This window comes from Carya illinoinensis, chromosome 14 (genome assembly GCF_018687715.1).
Source record: "Carya illinoinensis cultivar Pawnee chromosome 14, C.illinoinensisPawnee_v1, whole genome shotgun sequence".
Classification (NCBI taxonomy): domain Eukaryota; kingdom Viridiplantae; phylum Streptophyta; class Magnoliopsida; order Fagales; family Juglandaceae; genus Carya; species Carya illinoinensis.
Genome location: NC_056765.1, coordinates 16708134 through 16735223, shown reverse-complemented (window position 1 = coordinate 16735223; position 27090 = coordinate 16708134). Strand labels below are relative to the sequence as shown.

General features: G+C 36.3%; 1 protein-coding gene and 1 long non-coding RNA gene across 2 annotated transcripts; both read left to right on the top strand.

The window, feature by feature from the left end:
• The first annotated feature begins 16742 nt into the window (after positions 1-16742).
• On the top strand, positions 16743-17342 carry LOC122293639. Its single transcript, XM_043102166.1, has one exon. It carries the CDS (start codon positions 16743-16745, stop codon positions 17340-17342), a length of 600 nt encoding a protein of 199 aa, XP_042958100.1.
• A 3882-nt stretch (positions 17343-21224) lies between these two features.
• Positions 21225-23070, top strand: LOC122293400. Its single transcript, XR_006237266.1, has 3 exons — positions 21225-21447; positions 21563-21728; positions 22831-23070. It is a non-coding gene; the product is annotated as an uncharacterized LOC122293400 (long non-coding RNA).
• Positions 23071-27090: the final 4020 nt, after the last annotated feature.

The following is a 27090-nucleotide window of genomic DNA, read 5'->3' as shown; positions in this document are numbered from 1 at the left end:
ATCACATATGCAACACATGCCATACCTTCCGCTCATAAGGCTTTAGGTAAATTTTTTGCATGAAGCCAAGTCTTGCAAGTTTCCGCCAAGTCTTGCAAGTTTCCACCAAGTGTCAATTTTTCCTTTCCACCACACTGTTTTGTTGTGGTGCATAGGAGCATAAAAATTCCCTTTGAATGCCATGCTCTCAACAAAAAGTGTGAAAACCAGTAGAAATGAATTCTTCCCCATTGTCAATCCGAAATCTTTTAATGTTTTTATTGAGTACACCTTCCATGATAGCCTTGAATTCTTTAAATATGGAGAAAACTTCAGATTTCTCTTTCACAAAGTACACCCATGTAAATCTTGAATAATCATCAACTAGAACAAACATATAAAAAGAACCCAAAAAAGATGGTGTAGAACAAGGTCCAATCAAATCACCATGAATAAGCTCCAAAGATGATTTTCCACCGTGGAAGAGACCTGTCAAATGGAAGATGATGTGCCTTACTATATTGACATCCTTCACATACTTTAGCACTACCAAAGGTAGTCAACATGGGTTGCATTCACCAAATTCTTTAAAATTGTAGTTTTCAATTTATCCATGCTAAGATGTCCCAATCTTGCATGACAAATTGATGCACCATCATTTCTACTCATTTTATCAACATATGAGACAATGGAGGATAGAACAAATAAATCTTTAACACTTTTACATGTGCGGACATCATCTGCCTCAAAGCTTCTAATATTTTGAAGAAACTTCATTTCCTTTAGTCCAAACAAGACATATTTATCAGCATCAACAACATTGACCATCGAGAAAAGATTCTTTTTCATACTACGTACTTGAAAAATACTTTCAAGTGTAATTCATCTATCTCCATCACCATCGATATTCACAATGACTTCCTTCTTAACAAGGATGAATGGAGTTGTTCACTATGATGATTGCATCATTCCCATTATAATCTTGAAAGCCAGAAAACTTAGAATCATCGTCGGTAAGATGATGCCCACACCCCGAATCAATAATTCAATCATTCTCAAAATTAATTGACACCAATGCATCAATCGTAGTGGTTCTGGCCATAAAGCACTTTCCCCAATCTTCTTCATTCTAGTTTCACTTTCCTTTTCGGCTACATTTGCTCCTTTGAGCTTCATATGACAGTTTTTCTTTATGTCCAAGATTACCACATCGATAACATATGACACTTTTTTTTTATTTCCATCTTGCTTCTCGAATAATTCTTCACCATCTCCATGCTTTTAGAATTTTCATTTTTACCCTTTTCTCTTTCCTTGTTGAAATTTTTCTTCTTACTAGAAAAGAGAGCATCTCCTTCACCAGTTGAAATGGAAATCCAGCTATTTGTCGGGCATCTTTCAAACTCTACCAAAGTGGGTTGACAAGCCCATCCTTGAATAGAGGTGACATAGGGAATATACTTCCTGTTTAATCCATGAATCATATGACGCTTCATTCGTGCCTTAGACATAGGCTCTTCCAGATCAAGAGTAGAAATTTATGAACAAGGATTTTTAATCTTTAAGAAAATTTGAGAAATAGAAAGATCTCCTTTATTTGCCAACTCATTCTCCAAAAGTTGCAATTGAGCCATGTCTGTCTTATTGAACAACCCATCAAGGTTAGTCTAAATTTTAGCGGTGGATTTACGATCAATAATGTGCTTGAATTGCCCATGGGATAAAGATCTCTTTATGATAGACTTGGCTTTAGCATTTTCTATCCTCCATTTCTTCAATGCATCAGTGTTCTCCAACGTAATTTCAGGAGGATTCATTTCACGTCCACCAACAACCTCTTATAAGTGATCTTCTCCAACAAGAAAAGACTCCCTGCACGACTTCCATATCTTGTAATTAGATTGATTGAGCAACTCAATCCCAAAATTATTGAATCGTCCCCTTGAATCCATTTTAGCAACCTTAATTTGTGGCACTCCGACTACCATGTGCGAAAAAGGTGGGAATCATAATACTGGGATGATGACAACACGGGTCACACACCCCCAAACGCAAGTAATAAGGGTGTGTACATGTAAAAAAGTGTACAATAATAGTCATAGTGGATAAATAAAAATGGCCAACTAAGTACCAAAATTTTAAAACAGAACCATGAAGTAAAAGATCCCCAAAGAGGTTACATAGTTATCCACCAAAATAAAGTAAAACCAAGATACATAACCGAAAGGGGGAAATCAGATCCCAAGACACAAAAAGAGACCACATGTCACTCCTTTGGTGGAGCTGATCCCTCAGGCTCTATGTCATCCTCTGCACAAAAATCTACGATTCCATTAAACGGAACCGTAAGGTAGGAATACCATGGTGAAATTATGAATCTAGTAAGTAATCTACCAAACAATCCAAGAGATAAAAACACATTAACGCAATTAACATGTATGCGTGCACATGATAAAACATGCATGAGACCGAAAACATCATTTTTTTCGAAAATGACCATTTTTTCAACTCATGATAAAAATTCGATTTGGCCCAAAACAGATACATTAAAAATACCAACCGCCATTTTTTCATAAAACGGCTCTCGCATAAATCCACTATTTTTCTAGAAAATGACCCACATATATCTATTTATTATGCATGCCCCATGGTCTCCCCTAGGGACCATCCGCACACTCTGGCTCCCTTTGTCACACCATAAGTAATGACCATACGTTTGACTTAAAACTGATCCAACAAAAAGTTTTAAAACAATTGTTTAACTTAAAAAAATAATAATTAGCAACTAAATAAAATAAAATAGTATAACCCAACAATAAAAATAATTAGAAATTAAGAGCAACAAATAATAGACAATAATTAATATCAAGAAAAAATCCATCAAAATAAATTTCACAACTTAGCAATTATAAAATAATACAACAAAAGTCACATGAAGTGAAAAATAAGAGAACCAATGTAATAAATTAATTATTTAGTTAAAACACAAAAACATATGGGGTATCACATCCTCCCCCCTTAAAAAATTTTCGTCTTCGAAATTGGTAAGGTCAAACATTAACGCAAAGACAAGTTATAAGACTCGATTTTGAGTATGCTTAAGAAAACATACCGCCAATGTCACCCAAACAAATACGAGTTTTGATCTCTCATGTCTACCTCTCTCTCCCAAGAGAAATCATAAGCCAACGAATCTCCCCATGACACTTTCACTAAAGGTATTGACTTGGATTTCAGCCTTTGCTCTTTCCAATCCATAATCTGTGTTAGTGCAACTTCATAGGTGTTGAATGCTTTATGGGTCGATAATACACGGCTCTTGCCATCCAAAGCTCTTCTTCAGTGATGACACATGGAAGACGTCATGGACTTATCCAAAATAATTCGGCAAAGCAGCCCTATACGCAACAAGCCCAACCTTCTCCAAAATCTTAAAAGGGCCAACTTATCTCGGGCTAAGCTCCCTTTCTTACAAAAACACTTGACACCTTTCATGGGAGAGATTTTAAGATACACCCAATCACCTTCCTCAAAAGACAGGTCTCTTCTCCTCATATCCACATAACTTTTCTGATGACTCTGAGCTACCGCATCTTCTCCCTTATAACCCGAACCTGATCTTTCATTTCTTGGATTATTTCAGGCTCAATTAGTTTACTCTCACCAACTTCATCCTAGCACAATGACGATCTGCACTTCCTCCCATAAAGGGCTTCATAAGGAGCCATCTAAATGAATGCATGAAAGCTGTTGTTGTAAGCAAATTCTACAAGTGGCAGATGATTCTCCCAACTTGCCTGGAATTCCAAGACACATGCCAGCAACATATCCTCGAGAGTCTGAATAGTGAGTTCCAATTGGCCATCAGTTTGGCGGTGATACGCAGTACTAAACTTCAATTTAGTGCCCAAAGTTGCTTGTAAACTCTTTCAAAGATGGGATGTGAACCACGGGTCTCGATTCGACACAATACTCTTGGGTATCCCATGTAAACATACTATCTCTCTAACATACAACTGAGTCAATTTTCCTAGAAAGTCGGTATTAGTGATAGGTAAAAAATAGGCACTCTTGGTCAACCGATCAATAATCACCCATATTGAGTTCTTTGCACTAGGAGTCTTTGGCAAACCCACAACAAAATCCATAGTAATCTCATCCCACTTCCACTTAGGAATAGGAAGAGGTTAAAGTTTACCAGCGGGCCTCTGATACTCAGCTTTAACTTGACGGCATGTGTCACATCTATTAATGAACATGGCAATATGTTTTTTCATTCATTCCCACTAGGAATTTCTCTTTAAGTCTCAGTACATTTTTGTGTTTCTAGGTGAACTGAATAAGGGACAGCTTGGGCCTCAGGCAGGATCCACTCCTTAAACTCTGAATCATGAGGAATCACCCTATGATTCTGAAACCGAAGAATAATGTCTTTATTCAAACTGTAATGAACGGTTCCTTTAGATTTTCTAACTCTTTTCTTGATATCTAACAACTTCAGGTCCCTTTTATGGAGAGTGTTCAATTCCTCAAAATCAACCACTTGAACATCAAGAATCAAAGATAACACCTCTTCTTGCTACGAGCTCTCAATAAGAAGTTTTCTCATCCCACAGAGGAGAGAGTCCAACCCCGATGACTCAACCTCATACACCGAATGAGAGTTCTGACACAATGCATCTGCAACTTGATTCGCCTTCCCTGGATCATACTTGATCTTACAATGATAGTCGCTGATCAATTCTAACCATTTCCTTTGTCTCATATTAATGTTCTTTTGCGAGAACATATGCTTCAAGCTCTTGTGATTAGTGAACATCACAGATTTCTCCATACAAATAATGCTGCCGAATCTTAAGGGCAAAGACCACGGTTGCAAGTTCCAAGTTAGGCATGGGATAGTTCCTCTCATGATCTTTCAACTGATGGGATGCATAAGCAACAACTCGCCCCTCCTGCATAAGAACACATCCTAGTCCAAACTTGGATCCATCAGTAAAAACCACAAATGGTTTGTGTGTCTCAAGAAGTGCCAAAACGAGCACATTTGTCAACCTCTTCTTCAACTCTTGGAAACTTCTCTCGCACTTGTCAGTCCAAACAAACTCAACATGTTTCTTAGTTAAGGCAGTGAGAGGTCCGGAAAATTGAGAAAATCCTTCTACAAATCTTTGATAGTACTCGATGAGTCCTAAGAAACTCCAAATCTCACGCACCGATGAAGGGCGCAGCCATGCCAAAATAGCCTTTACCTTGCTCAAATCTATTGCCACATCATCCTAGGAAATGACATGTCCAAGAAATTTGAATTCTTCCAACTAGAACTCACACTTGCTAAACTTTGCATACAACTAATGTTCTCTCAACTTTCCCAAAAAAACGAAGGGGACTAGCATGCTCCTCTAAATCCCGAGAATAAACCAAGATGTCGTCGATAAAGACTACCACAAATGAATCCATATAAGGTTAGAACATCCTGTTCATCATGTCCATGAAGGCTGCAGGTGAATTAGCTAGTCCAAAAGGCATCACTTTGAACTCGTAATGTCCATATCTCGATCTAGAGACAGTTTTGGATACATCCTTATCTTTTATTCTCAACTGATGGTACCACGACCTCAAATCAATCTTCAAAAAGGTAGTTGCCCCTTGAAGCTGATCAAACAGGTCATCTATCCGACGAAAAGGATACTTATTCTTAATAGTTACCTTGTTGAGCCCTTGGTAATCAATACACATTTTGAGGGTACCATCCTTCTTCTTGACGAACAGCACTAGCGCTCCCCAAGGCGAAGAACTAGGCTGAATGAACCCCTTATCTACTAACTTTTGCAATTGAGTTTTCAACTCCTTTAACTCAGCCGGTGCCATGCAGTAAGGAGCCTTATGTACTGGTGCCGCTCTGGGTTCTAAATTAATGGTAAACTCTAACTCGCAAATAGGAGGCAAAGTAAGCAAATCATCCACGAACACATCAAGGAACTCTTCCACAATTGGGATATCCATTATGGACTTCTTCACCAATGGCGTAGACACCATTTGAATAAAAAAGGCATCCGCCCCACTAGCTAAGTCCCTCTTCCCGTGAATTGCATATATAATTGCAGGTCTTGGCTTCAACTTGCTTCCCAAAAACTCCAAATAATCTCCTCCATTAAACTTCGATAGATGATGCTTGTAGAATGCCAATTCAACCAATCCATTCCGAGGATAATATCCAACCCAAGTAACTTGAACACTATCAGATCTGCATCAAGTGTCCTCCCGTTGAAATCCAAAGGACAACCTAATGCGAATTTTGAGTACAACACAATTTCACCATTAGGGAGAGCCACTACTAAAGATTGTGGTAAGGGCTCTGTGACTAAATTGCACATCCATGCAAAAGTGGCAGACACAAATGATTGAGACGCTCTAGAGTCAAAAAAAGTATAGGCATAAAAATCACACAAATAAACTCTACCTGTTGCAATCATAACCACCAATAAAATTCAAAGATCAAACCACACAAAGCATTAATCCCAGAAGATTAGATTAAATCCATACCTGTAATGACTCCCACATCCTATGTCTCTGGAGCCTCGTTGTCAATGTCATCAGGGGTCACTGCATAAACTCAATCTTGCACTACTTGCCTCTGGTTAGACCTACCACCGCATAGGCCTCCGCGATTCCCCTAAGCTGGTTAGGGCACTCACGAGCAAAGTGCCTCATCTGGCCACATCTAAAAAACACTAGATCCCACACTATCAACATTCACCTTCATGGGCTCTATTACATCTATTGCAGACTAGAGCTCGGCCTCCCATACATACACAGGAGGCTGCCTACGATTGAACCCTGATCCTCTATACAAATTTCTTTGGTGACTCGGTACTGCTCCCTTCTCCAAAGCTTCTTTTCTTTTGGCCCATAGGAAAGTCAATTGAGAACATCAAACTCTCGCTCTGCAATCATGGCCACCTCAACCAACTATTGAAAATCGTAATTTGGTGGCAGGCTACCTGTCTACGAATCTCTCATCATAGACCCTCTTGGAAACATTAGGCCCTTATCTCTTCAGTGGTAATCAGATGGGTAGCAAATTACTCGAGTTGCATAAACTTTCAGGCATACAATAAAATAAAATAAAACAAATAATATATAATAACATAATTTAAATTAATTAATTTCAATTTAAAACTTTAAAATTTTCTGGTACTACATCTATGAGACATGTGGTTTTACCTAGAGCCGAACTGCTCTGATACCACCTATGGCGCCTTGACAACCACGTGCAAAAAAGGCGGGAATCGTGACACCGAGATGATGACAACATAGGTCACACACCCAAAATGCTAGTTTTAAGTGTGTGTATATGCAAAAAAGTGTACAATAATAATTGCAGTAGATCAATAGAAATAGCCAACTAAGTACCAAAATTTAAAAACAGAACTACGAATTAAAAGATCCTCAAAGAGGATATACAGTTATCCACCAAAATAATGTAAAAACCAAGATACATAACCAAAAGGGGGAAATCAGATCCCAGGACACGAAAAGCGACCACATGTCACTCCTCCGACGGAGCGGATCCCTCAGGCTTTACGTCATTCTCTACATCAAAATCTACGATTCCATAAAACCAAACCGTAAGGTAGGAATACCATGGTGACATTATGAATCATAGTAAGTAATCCACCAAACAATCCAAAAGATAAAAATAGATTAATGCAACCAACATGTATACGTGCACATGATGAAACATACATGAGACCGAGACCAAAACCATCATTTTCTCCAAAAATGGCCATTTTTCCAATGCACGCCAAAAATCTTATTTGGCCCAAAACATGTCCATTAAAAATACCAACTATCATTTTTTCAAAAAACAGCCCAATCATAAATCCACAATTTTTTCAGAAAATGGCCCACATATATCCATTTGTTATGCATGCACCATGGTCTCCCCTAGTAACCATCCGTACAATCTGGCTCCCCTCGTCACACTACTGGTAACAACCGTGAGTGTGACTTTGTAACGAGCAATGCTCAACTCTACACCAAGCGCGTACAATGACCAAACATCCTTTAACCCCCACTAGTAGAGGGGCGACAGAGTCAGCATGAGAGTGTTACCATCTCGTCCGATCTCATTGTTGCTTGATGACAACCTAGGAGATGTCACTCAGTTTTATATACTCATGAGTGACTAGTGGAGCTCCACCTAGATAATGCCCCATCTCAACTTGTGGTTGTGATATATATGCACCCAAAAATCATTTCTCAACACGAAAACCCAGTTTTCAATTACGAGACATGAAAATGCATGCAACAACATAATGGATGTCATGGCACATCTCTCATCAGATAAAATACACTAATCACAGTCCAACTCTACAAATAAACCTATCCTCCAATTTGGCCCAAGGCCCACATTTGACAACAACCATAATCCATAAAACCAACACTTCTCGGACCCAAGGCCAGTTACAACTAGTCAGACTATAGAAAACAAGTTAGTGCAAAAATATATTTAAATCTCAATAAATTCTATGGAAAGTTACTTACAGCAACGGAATGAAAATTTGGAAGATCAAAGGTGATGTTAAAGGTGGTTGCGCAGTGGCGGTGCAACATTTCTAAGGGATAGCCGTGGGTCTCAAACTGAAAAATTGGGAGAGGAGCTAAGGGAGGCTTGGGCTGGGCATGGAGGGGCTTATGGAGGTCAGTGGAGTTGATGGTGGTGGTTGATGGCCGTGGGTGGCAGCGTAGGCGGCGGTTTGGGGCCAAAGAAGTGAAATATGTGTGTGTGTGTGTGTGTGTGTGTGTGTGTGTGAGAGAGAGAGAGAGAGAGAGAGAGAGAGAGAGAGGGTGAGAGGGTGGCTTCATGAGGTATAGATCAGGGCTAAAGGTGGTTGGGTTAGGTGGCTAGAGGGTCACTGGTGATGGGGTGAGTGGCTGGCAATGTGGGGTGGCGCCACGACGATGCTGGAGTGAGGAAAGGCCATGGCTACATTGGACATGCGGGAGAGTGGCGAGTTGGGGCTAAGTTTAGTGGAGGTGGGTCGCCGGCATGAGGGGGTAATGTTGAGGTGGGTGGTGATGGTTAGTGTTGCATGGTGGCGAGGCTGGCTGAGCTACATAGAGCAAAGGAGAAAAACGGGAGAGGGTCGTCATGCGGGCTGGGAGGGCAAAAGAAAGAAAGAAAAGAAGAAAAACGAAAAAAGAAGAAGAAAAAGAAAAAAGAAAGGGAAATTAAATCCCAGTCTTTCATCTTGGGTCTTAAAACTTATCCAACAAAAAGTTTTAAAACAATTGTTTAACTTAAAAAAGAAATACAGCAACTAAATAAATAAAAAATATTAAAACCCAACGATAAAAATAATTCAAAATTAAGAGCAATAAATAATAGACAATAATTAATATCAAGAAAAAATCTATTAAAATAAATTTCACAACTTAGCAATTATAAAATAATACAACAAAATCACATTAAGTGGAAAAATAAGAGAACCAATATTAATAATAAATTAATTAATTATTTAGTTAAAACACAAGAAAATATGGGGTATCACAAAATTGATCTTCTTCTCCAAGGATGTCACCACCGACCTTAAAGCTTTCAATACCCTGTAGAGAAATATGATATCCAATATATGGAACTTCCAATTCTCAAGTAGTGTAATAAAATTACACTAGCCCAAGGACACACAACCGTAAGATAGAAGAAAGATCAAACTAAAGGAAACCATGTTTCCTATTGATAGAGACAATATAAAAAATAACTTGGGTAGGACAACATTTGCACAAGATGAAGGAAAGTTGAGCAAGACTAGATATCACTCTTTCTTTTGGGAATGTTTGGTGGGATATGAGGGAATTAATGAATTGCTTGGAAGTTAGCCTAGGGTATATGTAGGGGTTGGGAGATGGTTCTAGAGCATTCTCACACTTATCCAACAAGATAAGCATGACTTGACATGAGCCCAGCAAAAGGGGGGTACGAATTTTCACAAGAGAAATAATTAAGATTGCCTAGAAATGTGAAAGGTTGTATTGAAAGAAATGGGAGGTATAGAATGATAACAAGTATGTGAATGAAGTGTATGTGGTCAACATAGGAAATTGTGAGATGCAAAGGCTAGGAAGTAAAGAGTGACATGTGTCTTTCTACATGTGCAAGTGTCCAACACTCAAAATTACATAAACACCTCACTACATTTCTAAAGGGAAAATAAATGCAGATTCTAGAAAATTATTTGAAAATAAATACCTAACACTTATTTTAACATTCTAGAAAATTCTATTCTCTAGTATGTAGAAAAACAAATATTCTGCTAGCTTTGATTCGAGTAAAAGTTTTCTAATATCTATTATAAGTAAACAAATTTTATTATTAATTATTTATAATTTCGTTTAGTTAAACTAATTGACAATGTCTCGATAATTATGAAGGAATATTGATGCAGTGGCAAGGAATGAAAATCGATGAACAATACGATGAACTTCTTTCTCGAATGAGTGAAGTGATATCAAACTCAAATACTCGACAACGGAAGGATGGTCTCGTTTATACTGCCATCAGCTGTGCTGCCAAGAATGGAAATCTCAAGTTTGTTCGTGAGATGATTAAGGTGGATAGAAATTTCCAATGGACCCTTCATTCTGATCTGGAGTATAGAAGAAACATATTTATGATTGCTGTGTTACATCGTCAAGAAAATATCTTTAACATTCTGTACGAGCTGAAACAAGTGGGGATGAGGAACTACTTGACAGGTTTAACAGACAAAGATGATAATAACATACTACATCTGGCAGGGATGGTAGAGAAATATTCCTCAAGGCTTAATCGACTCCCAGGGGCAGCTTTACAAATGCAAAGAGAGCTACAATGGTTCAAGGTCATCTCTCTCTCATATTTCCATTTTTTATTATTTTTTGGTAATTAAGGTTTTTTTTTTTAATATATAGAGAAAATGAGTTACACTACTCCTCAAAACAAGCAGTACCCTCTTTAAACCTATATACCTGCTGAGATCTTCTAATGATCTAATTCTCTATCTAAATTGATAGTTCAATTTGGAGAAATAAAACTACAATATTTAATAAGAAATCTTGATAGAACACCCCTTGTGCCTAGGCCTCTTTTGATATATCTAGCATCCTATGCATTTTTTTAAGCGATAGATAAACTTGTGGTACGCGTTAATAATTAAAAGTAGGCTAGGACCCTTTGTTCATTTTTCCGTCCAACATCATTAATAGGAACCACGTGGACCAACTCCAATGTACCACACGTCCAGCTATTTTTCAAAAAATATATATATATTTTTATTATAATTAAAAGTTGATTTTATATAAGAAGAAATGAAAATGGAACAGCCACCCAACACGAGGTGGCCAAATTGGGCACCTTACGGTGGCCAAGATATGGCCAACATGTGATGTCCAAATCAGGCTGCTTTGCTTGGATCAGTGATTGCCTGGTGGCCCGATCTCAACGGCCACCAAAGGAGTCGCTAGCTTAGTGATCTACATAAGCTGTGGGATGTAAAAAACTGGCATCGATAAATAAGCGTTCCGCCTTAGGGGGAACGTCCATTATGCATTTTATCATCAACTTGATGAATTAGTTTCAAGATAGGTCAAAAGGATCCCTGGTTCCTTCATCAAATATTCTATTTTTTCCCGGATACTTGGGTTCAAATACTCATGGATTTGTTGTTTGCTTATTGGCTTCATATAGTTTAGGAAGCACTAGTTTTTTTTTAAGAAAAGTGTTATAGCCACAAAGGAATTTTATAAAAGTAAACTCGACAATTGACGTGATTTCATATTATACGTTAGTTCTATTTTACAATAAAAGTAACTTTACAATCTAACGTACTAGCCAACATCAATTTGTGAGTTTACTTTATCGCCATACCTATAGCTTCCTCAAAAGGAGTGACTAAACCACAGATGAGCTTCCTTACCACATAGATATATAGATGCAGAGTGAAAAATCATATTTACACCTTATACGACACTTAGAGGATGTGTATATGTGTGCGATACAATCAATGAAATATTCAAGAATTATTAAGGATTAATTTAATTCAAAAAAGAAAATTTATATATAGAACACTTAAGACTAAATGTGTATTCAGGAATGATCGATAACGCGTACCACCAACAAATTCAAGAAAATAGTGAATAATCAAGAGACACGAATTTGATGATAAAGTCATGATCAAACCCTACACTCTTTAAAAGTAACATACAATAGGGCAACCTATGCATAAGAAACCATTTTATTATGTGAAGATAACTTACAAGTATCTCCATTACAAAACCTTTAGCAACTATTAAGATTCCTATGGTGTTTGAATCTTAATATAGACGATCATATGAATGAGTGAATGGATGGTTCCCAATTCCGTCGCTATGTGAGTCCTAATGGATTAATAAATGAAATTATATCATGAGATGAAGACTGCCTGTTGTTACTTTAGCATGCTATCTCAAGGCAATATATAATAAGGTCTCACGGAGCATGTTAATGGACATAGCAACAATTGTGGACAAGTGGAAAATATTATTAAAGGATTACCACATAACCCATGTGTGTCTACCTGGCCATGAGAAAGTTACTATCAGTTAAATAACTTCCACATTGGCGTAGCAATGCTGTTGTGTTAAGTTAGTCCCTCTGCTATGGAAACCTCTGTTATGAAACCTTGCAGCAAATCAAGCACATCATCCTCAAGTCAATGCAGCAAGAATACTTAAGAAGGAAACAAATAAATATCTTTGTATATCCCTTTTTGATTGCTTTAGAATATTCTGTCATTAAGTCTCTTGATTATAATTATTACAATTTATAATATAAATAAAGTTTTCATCCTACAGCAAATGTATGATTAGGAGTTCTTACTTGTGTGCCTCAAAATCTTGTCATGGTATCAGAGAATACCTAGGACTTGCGTCCATCTCTTTTTTTTTTTTTTCCTATGGAGTCTTAGTTACCCTCCCCTTCTCCCTTGCCATTTAACATGATGGTTCATATGTTAACCATCAAACTCAGCTCCACCAATTATTTGCTTTGGAAGAGCCAGTTTTTACCTCTCCTTACCAGTCAAAATTTACTCGGGTATGTTGATGGTTCTAATCCTTCCCCACCACCCACTGTTATAGATGACAATAATAAATCCATCCCAAACCCTCAGTATTCTACTTGGCATCAAACTAGTCAACTCATTCTCAACCTAATTTTTTCTTCACTCACGGAAGAAGCCATGACTGAAGTCTTAGGCTTAACATCTGCCTTTGATGCCTGGCAGACACTTGAAGCCTCTTTCTCTCATAAGTTCAAAACTCGAGAGATTCAATTGAAGGATTAACTTCAATGGATGAAGAAAGGCACTCATAGCATAGGTGATTATTCCCGAGTTTTCAAAAATTTGTGTGATCAACTTCATGCTATGGGTCATCTTGTTGATGGAACTGATAAGGTGACTACTGGCCAAAGATGAAGTTAGGGGTTGAATTCTCTTCATTTTCCACCACTATAATGTCTCAAACAGCACTACCCCTATTGAAGGATCTTGTGCCAAAAGCTCAAAGTCATGATTTATTTGTTAAGTCTCTTAATTCCCAAGCAGAACACCTCACTGGCTTTATTGCTCATCGATGAGCTAGGCAGCCCTCTCATGGTGCTCGTCATGGTCGTGGTGATGGTCGCTCTAGACGTGGTTGTGGAACTTCATCCACCAACTCCCACAGCAACTCTTAGCCTCAACACTTTGCATCTCGCCCACCACCCTCATCTCGACCCACCTATCAGATTTGTGGCAAACTTGGCCATGTTGCTTCTATTTGTTGGGATCGATATGAGCATTCCCAAACTGCTAATGTAGCTGAAGCCTTCTCCTCTTGTTCACTGCAAGATTGTCTAGATTTTGACTGGTATACTAATAATGGTGCTTCTTCTCATATGACCAATGATGCAAATCAGTTATCTAGTGTTTCTCCTTATTCAGGCTCAGATCAAGTGGTAGTTGGCAATGGTGCTTCTCTTCATATAACACATACAGGTTCCCTCTCTCATAACTCTCCCTTTGGCTCTCTTAGTTTCAAAGATGTCCTTGTTGTTACCTCTCGCACCAAGAACTTAATTTCCATTAGCAAGTTAACTTCTAATAGTAACTGCTCAATTACATTTTTTGGTTTTGGATTTACTATATAGGACCTTCAAACGACATTGGTGTTGGGAACCGATAGTCTAAAGCATGGTCTCTATGTTCTTCATCATGCTCATCGTGCCCTTCTCACCTCCTTGCATGCCCCCAGTCTTCATGCTTCCTTTGATATTTGACATGCTCGTTTAGGTCATACAGCTACTCACACTATTGAAACTCTTAACAAAGATGGTGTCATTTCTGTTTCTTCCTCTATGTTATCTTCCAATTTATGTAATAGTTGCCAATTAGGCAAAAGTCACCGTTTGTCTTTTGAATTACTTCATTGTGATCTATGGGGACCCTCTCCCACTACTTCTTCTTTTGGTTTTCACTATTATGTTATTTTTGTGGATGATCATTCTCACTTTACACGGTTCTATCCACTTCGGCAAAAATCTGATTTCTTTCATATCTTTGTAAAATTTCATAATCTTATTCAAAATCAATTTTCTCACAAACTCAAAACCTTCCAAAGTGTTGGTGGCACATAATTTACTAAGCATAAGTTTCGGCAATACTTGTCCTCTTTTGGCATTAAGCATCGCTTCAGTTGTCCTTATACTCTGGCTTAAAACAGACGTGCTGAACGCAAACATCGCCATGTAACTGAGACAGGTCTCACTATTCATCTCACTCTTCTTTTTCATGCTCATGCACCTACCTCCCTTTGGGTTATTGCCTTCTCTGGAGCTATGTATACCATCAATCTACCTCCAAGGTCAATCACCCTTTGCTGTGTTATATGGTATGTCACCCTCCTACACTTTGTTTCGCACATTTGGTTGCTTGTGTTATCCTTATCTTCATCATTCACACAAGCTTGCTCCTAGGTCCACTCCATGTGTTTTTGTAGGGTACAATTCCATACATAAAGGTTTGTGCTATTTGGATCATCAAACTCAATGTGTTTTTGTCTCTCGTCATGTTGTATTTGATGAAACTATCTTCCCTTTTGCAAGAGCTAGTTCGGACTCTCCCAATTCCTTAAATAATTTTCTAATTTTTCCTAATACTTCTCACTCTCTGCCATCATATTCTTCTAGTAGTTCTTCTTTTTCTTCTGCAGGTTTACAATCATCACCTGCTATTACTCCTTGCGCCTCATGTGTTGTTGATTCCACATATCCTGCCTTCTACATTAGTTTCTTCAACACAGAATGCTCCTGCCATTTCTGCACTTGCTGCAATTTTAGCTCCACTGCCACTATCTCATGCACCTGATTTCTCTTCTTCTTGCAATACTCATCCCATGACCACTTAGTCAAAGTCTGGAATTTCCAAGCCCAAAGCATATCACAGTGTCACCAGTTTGCCTCAAACATCCTTCTTTCAATCCTTAATTGCATTGAAGGAACCTCGTGGCTTTAAATCTGTTTCTAAACATTCTAAGTGGGTTTCGTCTATGGATGAAGAAATTCAAGCCTTGCACTCTAATCATACTTGGTCCTTTGTTCCTAGCCAACATAACACAAATGTTGTTGGCTGTCGTTGGGTCTTTCAAACCAAGCTTCTTCTAGATGGCTTTGTTGAGCACTATAAAGCGCGATTTGTTGCTAAAGGCTACACCCAACTTCCTAGTTTTGATTATGATCAAACCTTTAGCCCTGTTGTGAAAGCTAACACCATGCGTCTAATTCTTTCCCTTGCCATCTCTGCAGGTTGGCCATTGTATCAACTACATGTTAAGAATGCTTTTCTTCATTGCACTCTCAGTGAGAAAGTTTATATGGATCAACCTCCTGGATATATTGATCCACGCTTTCCTCATCATGTTTTTCATCTTCATCGTGCTCTTTATGGTCTTATACAAGCACCCTGTGCTTGGTTCCAGCGGTTCAGTACTTTTTTGATTAAATTTGGTTTTGTTCCTAGCCGAGTTGACTCCTCCTTATTTGTGTATCACACATCTGCTGGCACCATTTATCTTCTCCTTTATGTTGATGACATAGTTGCTACTGGCAGCAACTCTCAGCTTCTTACAATTTTCTTGCTCGTCTTAGTAATGAATTTGCTATGAAGGATATAGGGGCCCTTCATTATTTCTTAGGCATTGAGGTTCAATCTACTTCCGCTGGTTTATTCCTTAGTCAAACAAAATATGCAGTTAACATCCTTCATCCTACAACAAACTTATGCTGGGGAGTTCTCACTTGTGTGTCTCTAAATCTTGTCATGTTGCATTTACGGATCTTGAAAGATATTATATCAGGTAAAAAGCATGAAAAAAAATGTTGCGGGACCATTTCTTTCTTTGGATCTTGATCAGGTCGTAGAAGGCTGAGTCGGGATAAGGGCTGATCTTGTAGATCAGTTGCAGTCTTTTTCTCTATCCTCGTACATATCTAAAATATATATCTAGGACTATATAATATTCAATATTGGAGCTGACGATTTTAACATGGACGTGGTAGATTAATCATAACTTGGAAGCATTGATCTATTATGTTAACTCTTTCTTCTGTGTAAGGTTAGATTTGAAGTCTTCTAGAATACTTTATATCCGAGTAAATGGTTTTGGTTGCATTCTTGATCTAACATTTTCTTTCTAGCTAAGAAATGCAGGAGGTAGAGAAAATGGTCCATCCCAAGGCTAAGGAAAGTACCAACAAAGATGGTTTAACTCCCCGACAATTGTTCACAAAGAACCATGAGAACTTGATGGAAAGGGGAGAGAAATGGATGAAGGATACAGCAACTTCATGCACTGTGGTGGCTGCTTTCATTGTTACCATTATATTTGCAGCTGCCTTTACCATTCCAGGTCGTGACAACGATAAAAACGGCTTGCCAATTTCCACAAAAGACAATAGGGTTGAGTTCTTTATGATATGTGATGGCATATCCCTTGGTTTTTCCACAGTTTCAGTCTTGATGTTTTTGGGAATCCTCACATCACGCTATTCAGAAGATGATTTTCTTGAGAAATTGCCGAGGCAGATGATAATAGGCCTCATCTGCCTCTTCTGCGCTATTACGACCATGCTGGCAGTCTTTTTAATTGACATTTTAATCGAGCTACATAAGCAATCAAGGACTGTATACGCTTTCAGTTGTTTGGCCTTCACTATAGCCACCCTCTTCATTCAGCTGATGTTTGGCCTTCTTGTAGGCATGATCAGGTCAACCTACGGGCGAGGAATCTTTGATAGGAATTGAAGGTTAATATAACTGACTGATCCACAGTGCAATATCTGGTATGTAAAAAAAGATGTTTTATGTGTGCTGGACTCCCTTGGATGATTGGCATATCAGCCAGAATCGAGTGTTAGTTCCCTTTCTGTTGAACTGATGAATCTGTATGAAGTTTAAATTGTTTACTTTCAGTGCTTTCAGTGACAGTGTTTGTTGGAATTAGTGTAGTCACCAAGACTCTATTTTCTACTTGTAATTTATATTTCTTTCAATTGCTAGGGTAGTTTAGTTTGAACTAAGAAAAAAAATAAAAAAATAAATATTTTTTATTTTTTTACTTGATGTTTTTAATGATTTTGAGATTTTTTTATTTATAAAAAATATTTAAAAATATTAAAAAAATACATTAAAATTTTTTTTGTACTTGTAGGCACCCCAGTTGGGTCCCTGTGTCGTAGAGCCACTTCTTTTATTTATTTTTTAATTTAAATTTATTATACCTTCACTTCCTCTGCTCCTCAATCTCTTTCCCTTTCCTTTTCCAGAGCACCCCAAACAGAGCAGTGCCAACCACCAACATGGTTGAAAACCGAATCTCTCTCCCAAATATTCAATCTCTCTTTCTTCTCTCTCTCTAAATCTTTGTTAATTTAAGGGAATCAAAGAGAACTTGAAAAGGAAGAGGGAGATATGAAGTTACTGGTACATAAGAAATTTTTATCTCACGAATAGAAACTGAAAAATGCTCCTATAATTAAGTCAAATAAAACCCAGGATGTCATAATTCAACAAAACAGTATTCGTAAAGAAGTATGTATGCTCAGTAAATTACTAAGAGGCTCTTTGCAATATTCTCTTTTGCATCTATATTTACTCCCAAAAAAAGTGGACGACTAAAGTATAACTTTTACGAGCAAAGAATCCATAAGTTTAGTCCAAGCTGCAACGTGCCAACATACAAGTAATAGTTTCTTTGTTTTTACAGGGGCTGTTTGACTTGCTTTTGAAGTACAACAAATAAATTATATATAATCACAGTTATTAAATAACCAATTGCAAAGTTCCTCTTAGATAAGATTAAGGCCCGATTTGAATGCCCAAAGCATCTCATCTGGACTGTACGGTCCCAGATTTCCTCTCTGAAAGATTGATGTCATCTTTCACTTCAGAAGTAGAGATCCTCTCTCCAAAGGGATGAAAACATGTTTAAAAGCAAACGGACAAAACCATGATAAAAATATTAATCCGTGAATACTTTAGCACCCGGTTATTTGGCAGTAATTAAGTCATTATTTTCAATGTGAACTTCTCTTGCAAAGACATTGAGAATCTCTCTTCCTCAATATATTTAATTCCCTCTTTTCTTGCTGAAGACTGCTTTGCATGACAAATGCGGGATTGGCTACACTCACCTGTTTCTTATGCCAACATCATATACTCCTCTGGCTATGTTTTAAAAACTTGTTTTCTGGAAGAGGACAGAACCTCGATTTTAGAGAAGCAATATAGCAGCTGGAATAGCATGTTTAGGAATAAAGTCTTGAGGTCCATCACGAACTTCTCACTATCTTCATAACTACTTCCATTTCTCTCTCTCTCTTTCTCTCTCTCTCTCTCTAGATACAATATATTAAATGTAAAAGGTAAAAGTTGGCTAAGATTATATGATTAAATGATAAGGTTTATCTTATCATTATATTTGTAATTTTTTTATGAATGTAAAATAATTATCGATTTTATCTTTAAATAACATTGGGTTTGTCTAGAAATCTTAGAGGTCTTTTAGATAAGTCATTTAGATAAAAATCAAGTGCATCAGGATCTGTATTTATCCATTTCAGAAGCCGAACAAAAATCAATCACTGCAGAAGAGAGTTATCGCGAAATGTCAACAATTCGTCAGGAGACATCCTCGTTCAGCAGAATCCTACTTCAATTGGAACTATTTCCAGTTTGTTTATTTTCTTTAAATATTTGATTCGTTTAATAATCATAATATTAAGATCTAATCAATTTGTTTAAGGAAATTGGTAGACAATTTGGTGATTTTACAGAGGTGCTTGGGGAATTTCAATTGGCATCAGAGCGTGATTCACTCATTCGGGTGTGATCTGTACCCTTGTAGATCATGTCAACGTCATTATATGTTTTATCATATTTCGATGGGGAAAACTATGCTTATTGGAAAGTTCGGATGAGGGCTTTTCTCAAGTCTTTAGATGAACGTGTATGGCATTTGGTTGAACAAGGATAGACTAAACCCGAGACATCTATAGATGTTTGGACAAAAGATGAAATCAGCAATTGCAATTGGAATAGCAAATGACTTAATGCTATTTTCATGACGGTATCCCCCGAAGAATTTAAAAGAATCTCCATGTTTGAGATTGCTAAAGAAGTTTGGAATATTTTGAAGGTTATACATGAAGGCACAAGAATAGTAAAAAATTTGAAATTGCAGATACTAACATCAAAATTTGAAGAGATTAAAATTTTGGAAGATGGGAGTTTTAATGATTTTTACGATAAACTGAATGATATTGTGAATTCCAGATTTAATCTCGGTGAGAAGATGGAGGATTCAAGGGCCGTGAGGAAGATTTTGATGTCTACCTGAAAGATTTCAGCCTAAGGTTACTGCCATTGAGAAAAGTAAGTATTTGGATATAATAAAGGTTGAAGAACTAGTCGGTTCCTTACAAATGTACGAATCATCACTTCCTCAAATAAGAGAAGGTAATTCCATTGCTTTCAAAATAGTTAAAGAGGATCAAGATGATTTTTCTAATAAAGAAAATTTTAACAATAAAAATATAGATCTCATAGCAAGAAAGTTCAGAAAATTCACGTTTAATAAAAAGTCTAGTGAAAAGAAAAAAAAAAAGTCAAAGAATTTTTTGCAAAGAAAAATTATTCTGAAAAATGGAATAAAGAAAAATCTGATAATGATGATAAAGTAAAGTGCTATGAATGTTTTGGTTATGGTAACATAAAATTGAATTTCAAAATTTTAAGAAAAGTAAAGGAAAAGCGTCGAATGTCATACTTAGTGACAGTTTAGATTTTGAAAGTTCAAGCTTATCATCTAATGATAAAAAATCTTTTATAGATTTTTCTACTATTGTGAATGATTTTCCTGAGATTGCTCTAGCAAAATCTAAACGTGGTTATGATTACAGTGATTCAGATGTATCACTTATTGATGCTGACCAATAATTAAGTTTATAGGAAGCATACAATGATATGTGTGAAGAAGTGAATAAATTAAAGAAACTCAACAAGAAACTGTACAATAGATTTATTGCTGTAGGGAATGTGAAAAACAATCTTTTTGAGGCATTAAAAATTTCTAGTGTTGAAGTATCAAGATTAAAGGATCAAAAGGTTGTACTAGAAAAACAATTGGAAAAGTTTCATATGTGCAAGCTATACCCCATTTTTACGTGCATTTTTAATGAATAATTATTTAATTTATTATCAATAATAGTTCTCTTGTTTTAAATTTAATGTGTTATTAGTTAGATTTATTTTATGATTTTTAAGTTATGCAAAATATTTTAAAATACTTTCTAGATATTAATTATTATTTTGCATTTAAATTGCTCTTTGCTTTACTTTATTTTATTTTATTTTTGGGCTTTTAAAAATTTTATTTTATTAATTGTGAGTTTTACTATTTTTATTTGATTTTTATTTATTTTATTGTGCATTTTTCCTTTTTTAAATCTTTGATTTCGGTTTGGGCTTAGTTTAGTGGTTTCTCTTTTGTTTTTGGGTCAAAATTCCCTTCATTTTCGGCCCAGCCCGTGAGCCTTGAAATCCAGCCCTCTCTCCTTTGCAATACGGCGTCGTTTTGGCTTTAAGACCTCAGGGCTTGACTTCTACTTTCTTTCTCCTCTAGCGCTACGCCGCTATCCACTTCTTCCCTTTCTTTTCCCCTTATTTTCGTTCTTTTTCTCTTCTATTTTGGCTGCTGCTGTTGCTTCTCCTTGCTTCTTCTTCTCTTCATTTCTTTTGTTTTCTCTCATTTTCTTCTTCTCCTGTTGCGCCGGCTGTTCTTCTCCTACATTGGACAATTTTCTGCTTCATCTTCAACCACTGTGCCGAACTCCTCCTCCATTTCATTCGGGTATTAGCTTGCATTTTCATCTCCAAAATTTCTTTTTCTTTTTGCTGTTAAACCATGCATTACCTATTCTCTCTTGCATTTATATTTTTTCCTCTGTTTTTGCTGGTTTCTGCAGGTGAATCCGTGGGTCATGCTCTGTTTCTGGCCTCACTTTCATGCTCGGTTTCCTCTAGCATTTTCGTGATTCAAGCTTATGGTTTATTCCCTTTCATTTCCAGTTGTTTGGCCCCTTTTTGTGCTCTATTGAAGCCAAACCCGTGCCCCTGTTTTGACCCCACGCTGTGAGCTTCACTTTGGGTTTTCTTGATTATTTTGCTCTTGCCGTGAACCTCATTTTCCCAGCCGTCGTCTTCTTGATTTTTATTTCAGTAAATCAACATTTTATTCCGAAAATATCTCTTTAAAATTTACTTATTTTCGAAACCCATTTCGGTCCCAAAAATTGTAAATTTTAAAAATTTATTTTTGAGTTAACTTTTGACGTTAAATCGGGTGTTCGTGCGCTTCTACTTACAGATTTTATTGCCTTAAAATATATTTTTATTTTAACAAATATTTTATAAAATTGGTTGGTTGTGTCGGGCCGAGTTCAAGGAGTCAAGAGTTGGTTGGAATGGTGAACAGAGTTTGTGTGATTGCTTGATGTTGGGATTTATTGGCTGTTGGTCATTCTTGTGTCATGTTATTATATTGCATAATTGCATGCATGTTTATGAATAAGAATGAAAACTGGATTTTTATATGTAAAATAGATTTTTAGGTGCGTGTGTAGCACGACCCCAAGTTGAGATGAACATTATCTAGATGAAGTTCCTCTGGTCACTTGGGAGCGGAATATACTGAGTGACGTCCCCTAGGTTATCGCTAGGCGACAACGAGATCGGACTGGATGGTAACGCTTTTATGCCGACTCTATGGCTCCTCTGCTGGTAGAGGCCAGAGGATGCTCGGTTACGAACACGCTGGGCACGGAACTGGACATTGCTAGTTACGAAGTCACACGTATAGTCATTATCTACAGTGTGGTAAAAGGAGTAAGGATGTGCGGATGGTCCTTAGGGGAGATTATGGTGCATACGGATTCAAATTGAATATGTGGGTCATTTTATGAGAAAATAGCGAGATGTGATTAATGAATTTTATGTTGGGCCATTTCTGAAAAAATGGCGGATATGTTTTAATGTATTGGATTTTTAGGCCAAATGGGATTTTTGACCTGCGTGGAAAATTACTTAATTTTGGGAAATGATAATTTTGGGTCTCATGCATATGGTATCATGGTCATGCATTTTGTTATTGCATAAATGTATTTTTATCTCGTGCTTTGTTTGGATTATTACTTATCTGTGATACCATTTCTTGGTACCATAACTTTTGATGCAGATGACGAAGAGGCTGAACCCAAGGAAGCAGCTTTGTCGAATGACTAAATTGGTGGCTTTTGCTTGCTTTTATTGGGAATTAGTTCCCTGCTTTTTAATTATGTATTTTGGATTTTTATGACGTTGTTATTGGATATTTGTAACATTTTTGTTATGCTTGTATTTAAGCGAGTTTGTATTTTAACAATTCTGGTACTTAGTTGACTGATTTTAATTATCCACTGCGTTGTTTTGTTGTACACGTGTTGCATGTATATATACTTTACATTTGGCGATAGGATGCGTGATCAATGTTGTCATCATCTCGATGCCTCAATTTCCACGTGTCCGTACTTGGGAGTTGGGGGCGTCACACACGAAAAAAACAACAACAGAAAAATTAGATGAGATGTTGAGTTTTTGGAAGTTGAGTTGTGAAAGATTTGACATAGGATATACAACTTCCCAAGACAAAGATCTTACAATGTCATCATCCGCTGCCACTATCTCTAAAGGTATTGTCTTTGTAAAAGAAAAAAAGTTGTAGATGATCCAAAAAAAGTCGCTTCAAAGTCAAATATTTTTTGAAAACCTCATGGAAAATTAACCTCAAAAAGGCTGATTTGAAATAAGTTTATTCAAACTTGTCATCATTGTGGTGTTGTTGGTCATATAAAGCCATATTACTTTAACTTGAATAAAGTGCATAAAATTGTAGTGAAAGAAACCCAAAAAGTAAAGGGAAGAATCTAGAGAATCAAGTTTGTGATATGAGTCAACAAATCAACTTATTAAGTCTCAAACTTAATGAACTAGCAGATTTTTACTTTCAAAATAATAAAAAAAAAAGATCATACAAAGTTGTGTTAATGAAAAGAATAGACCAAAATTTAAAGTAAAGTGGGTAGTCAAAGAAGATGTCATGTCACATTAATTGATAAGACTCCTTGCTTATTTCTGCATTCTTTTTATTATTGCATTAGTTAGGACGTGCATTTTACTTTTTTTGTTTTGCTTTTATGTTTTTGTTTTTCTATTTTAAATAAGAAAAATATACTATTTTTTCTGGTTTGGTTCAAAATTTTTCTTTAAGGACAGTACATGCTTAATATGTCAAAATTTGAGAACTTATGTTCTCACTTAATAAATTCTTGAACCTATATACATCTCTATACTTTGTACATACTAACACTATGGATTATCCTGGCAAAGTTTATTTACAAAGTACTGTGAGGTACTTATATATATGCATATTAGAATTGAAGTTTATCTTGATGCTCATCGTAGAGGGAGTTCATGCCATGAATTGACTAATACTAATTGAACCTAGTACATTAATAAATAGTTCTCCCATGGCCAAACACAAAGAGTTGATCCATAGAAAAAAAGTCGGTGTTAAATTATTGCAGAAAAAGACTAACACCCTACACGGATCTATCTCATTAAGTTCTTATAGAAAAAATCGTTGCTCTTATCATTGTAGAAAAAGATAAGCAACAAAATTGGATATAAAAATGGAGGAGGTTGTGCAAACTAGTGTTTGGAGGAGATACTTATGTATCTAGGCTCTAGCATAAAGTTTGAATTTTAAGGTGAGTAACGAACTCTTGTAAGTATCCATAAGAAGAAAATACTCTCAATAATAGTACCATAAATATATTGAAGAACAAAAAAAATATATATATATTAATAATAATAAATGCTATGGTATAAGTTTACTCACTCACACACTCACGTGAACTTTGACATTAATGATCTTATAACGAGTGAACATCCATGATGATTGTTGCAAACAAGAGAGTGTACTCTAATTAATTTGTTTTGTGAGTGACACTACATTTGAATTGAGATGCATCAAAACATGTTATTTTCCTCATTGTTTATATATATATATATAAGAAAAAGATTCATCTTTTAGTTATTTTTTTTATTTTTTTATTATTTCATTTAAAATAAAATAAATAAAGTGATAAAAATATAAAATATATTTTGTGATTAAGTCAGTATTGGGTATTTGTGATTCTAAAGTAGAAGTCTGGGACTTGATTTCTGATCTATTGGCATAAGTTCCAATGGGACTCTAAGGCACAAAGCACATGCACGGTTTAAGTGATTTCAGTCACAAAGATGAGCCCAACCTCCCAACATAATTACCCCTTAACTTGCATGGGAACTCATCTAAACACACGGCACTCTTTATACACAAGCCTTAGCCCTCCTTATCTCATCCACGTCTCATTCAATTTTCTTGGGAGAAGTACTCGGTCCGAAGTTTGTTGACTAAAGATTCTCCATCACGGTAAGATTTTGAATTTATTCAAATCATTATCTCCTTCCAGTTCTAGGTTTCGGTACCTACATATATGGAGATTGAGATTTTGATTTTTGTTTGGATGTTAGGACTAGAATATCTTAAAATCTGAAATATATGCTCATATGGTTCGATTTTATGCATGTATTGAGAACGATTTTTGGTGCGTTATGTGATTATACAGTTCAGTTTTATCCCAGTGCATACCAAGTGTTTGTTTTTTTGTCTCAATCATTTGCTCATTGTTTGACATACATTCATGCTCATACATCAGGTGCATTTAATCCATGAAAAGTTGAGACACATGAAAGTTGTTCATCATGTCTTTCATCTCGGCACACATAAATAATATTTATTCTATTATGAGTATTGTCAGATTCGTGACAAAAAATGGGAGTATTGGAAGAACAAATTGAAATATGTTGAAATATTTTAGTATTGTGAAATTGAGGAGGAGTTTAATGAACTTGCTTAAATGAACTTGTTGAGGGGGAGTTGAATAATATTGAAGGGGAGAAAGTTTATTTTTGCTAGACATAGTTTTTATTCTTGATTATTTGTTTGAATTTTTACTCGGGTTCTTGGTTTGTTATTTGTGTTTTAGACAGGTTTTATATTACATTTATTAAGTTGATTTTGTCACCATTTGCCAAAGGGGGAGATTGTAAAGACAAAAGTTGGTTAGGATTAGATGACTAAATGATAAGGTTTATCTTATCATTATATTTACAATTTTTGAATGAATACAAAATAATTATCGACTTTATCTCTAAACAACATTGAGTTTATCTAGAAATCTTAGAGGTTGTTTAGCTAAGTCATTTAGGTAAAAATCAAGTCCATGGGGATCTATATTTATCTATAACAGAAGCCGAACAGAAATCAGTCACTGTAGAAGAGAGTTATTACGAAATGTCAGCAATTTGTCAGGAGACATCTTCACTCAGCAGAATCCTACTTCAACTGGAATTCTTTCCAGATTGTTTATTTAAGAGATCTTATTGGTTAGAATCTATAGAGATTCAGATCTATATATTTTCTAGAGCACTTTCTATTGCATATTTTGGTAAAAAAATTATTTAGTGAATTTCATATTTGTAATCTCTCTTTGAGTGTGATCCTACTTCAAGTGTGAAAGATCGTTGATTGGATTTCAACCATTGGAGTTTCAGGAGGAAAGTCAATAGTTTGAATATAGCTAGAGGTTCTGGCTGCTACTGCGGTAGAAGACAAATAGTTCATCTGTCTGGACAAGTAAGAAAGTCAAGTTACAAAGGTCTTGTAATTGAGAATTACTTATAATTAATTTTCAAACAATAAGATTGACTTTCTTGGGTTTGGTTGCCCTGTAGGGTTTTACCTTTAAAGAGTTTTTTAAATGGTTTCCCTTCGTAACTAATCGTTGTGTTATGTAAGTTTGTTTATTTTCTTTAAATATCTTATTCATTTAATAATAATAATAATATTGGGATCTAACTAATTTGTTCAAGAAAATTGATAAACAATTTCGTAATTTTACAAGAATATTTGAGAAATTTCATTAAACAACGCTGAATTACTTTCCATTATATAGAGCTCACGGTTCATGACTATCGATTGAATGTTCAGTTTGCCAGCTACTCTTCTAGCTGTCCACCTCATACCTGACATGATAATGCCCTTTATGTCACGGTTTCCACAACTTGAAGGATGCCGTAGATCTTTGCGATCCCAATCTCACTCCTAATTTGTGTGGAAGTTGGTGGATTGTTTAAACTGGAGGCCAGGTACAGAATGAGATTGACAACATCTTAGCAGTAAGTTTGTATTATGCTCAGGATCACATTTTTCTCACACTTGACAACATCAAGTTCTTTATTGGGATTGGGGGGGGAATGGGATTGGGATTGAGATTAGATATGTTTGGGGTTTTATCCATTGAATGCATGCCTGGAGAGTGGAGTCCCCACTCATTGTACCCAGTTGTTTGCG

Coding starts and splice junctions, on each gene's coding strand:
- LOC122293639 (XM_043102166.1), top strand. CDS start 16,743: ATGCAGGAGGTAGAGAAAATGGTCCATCCCAAGGCTAAGGAAAGTACC.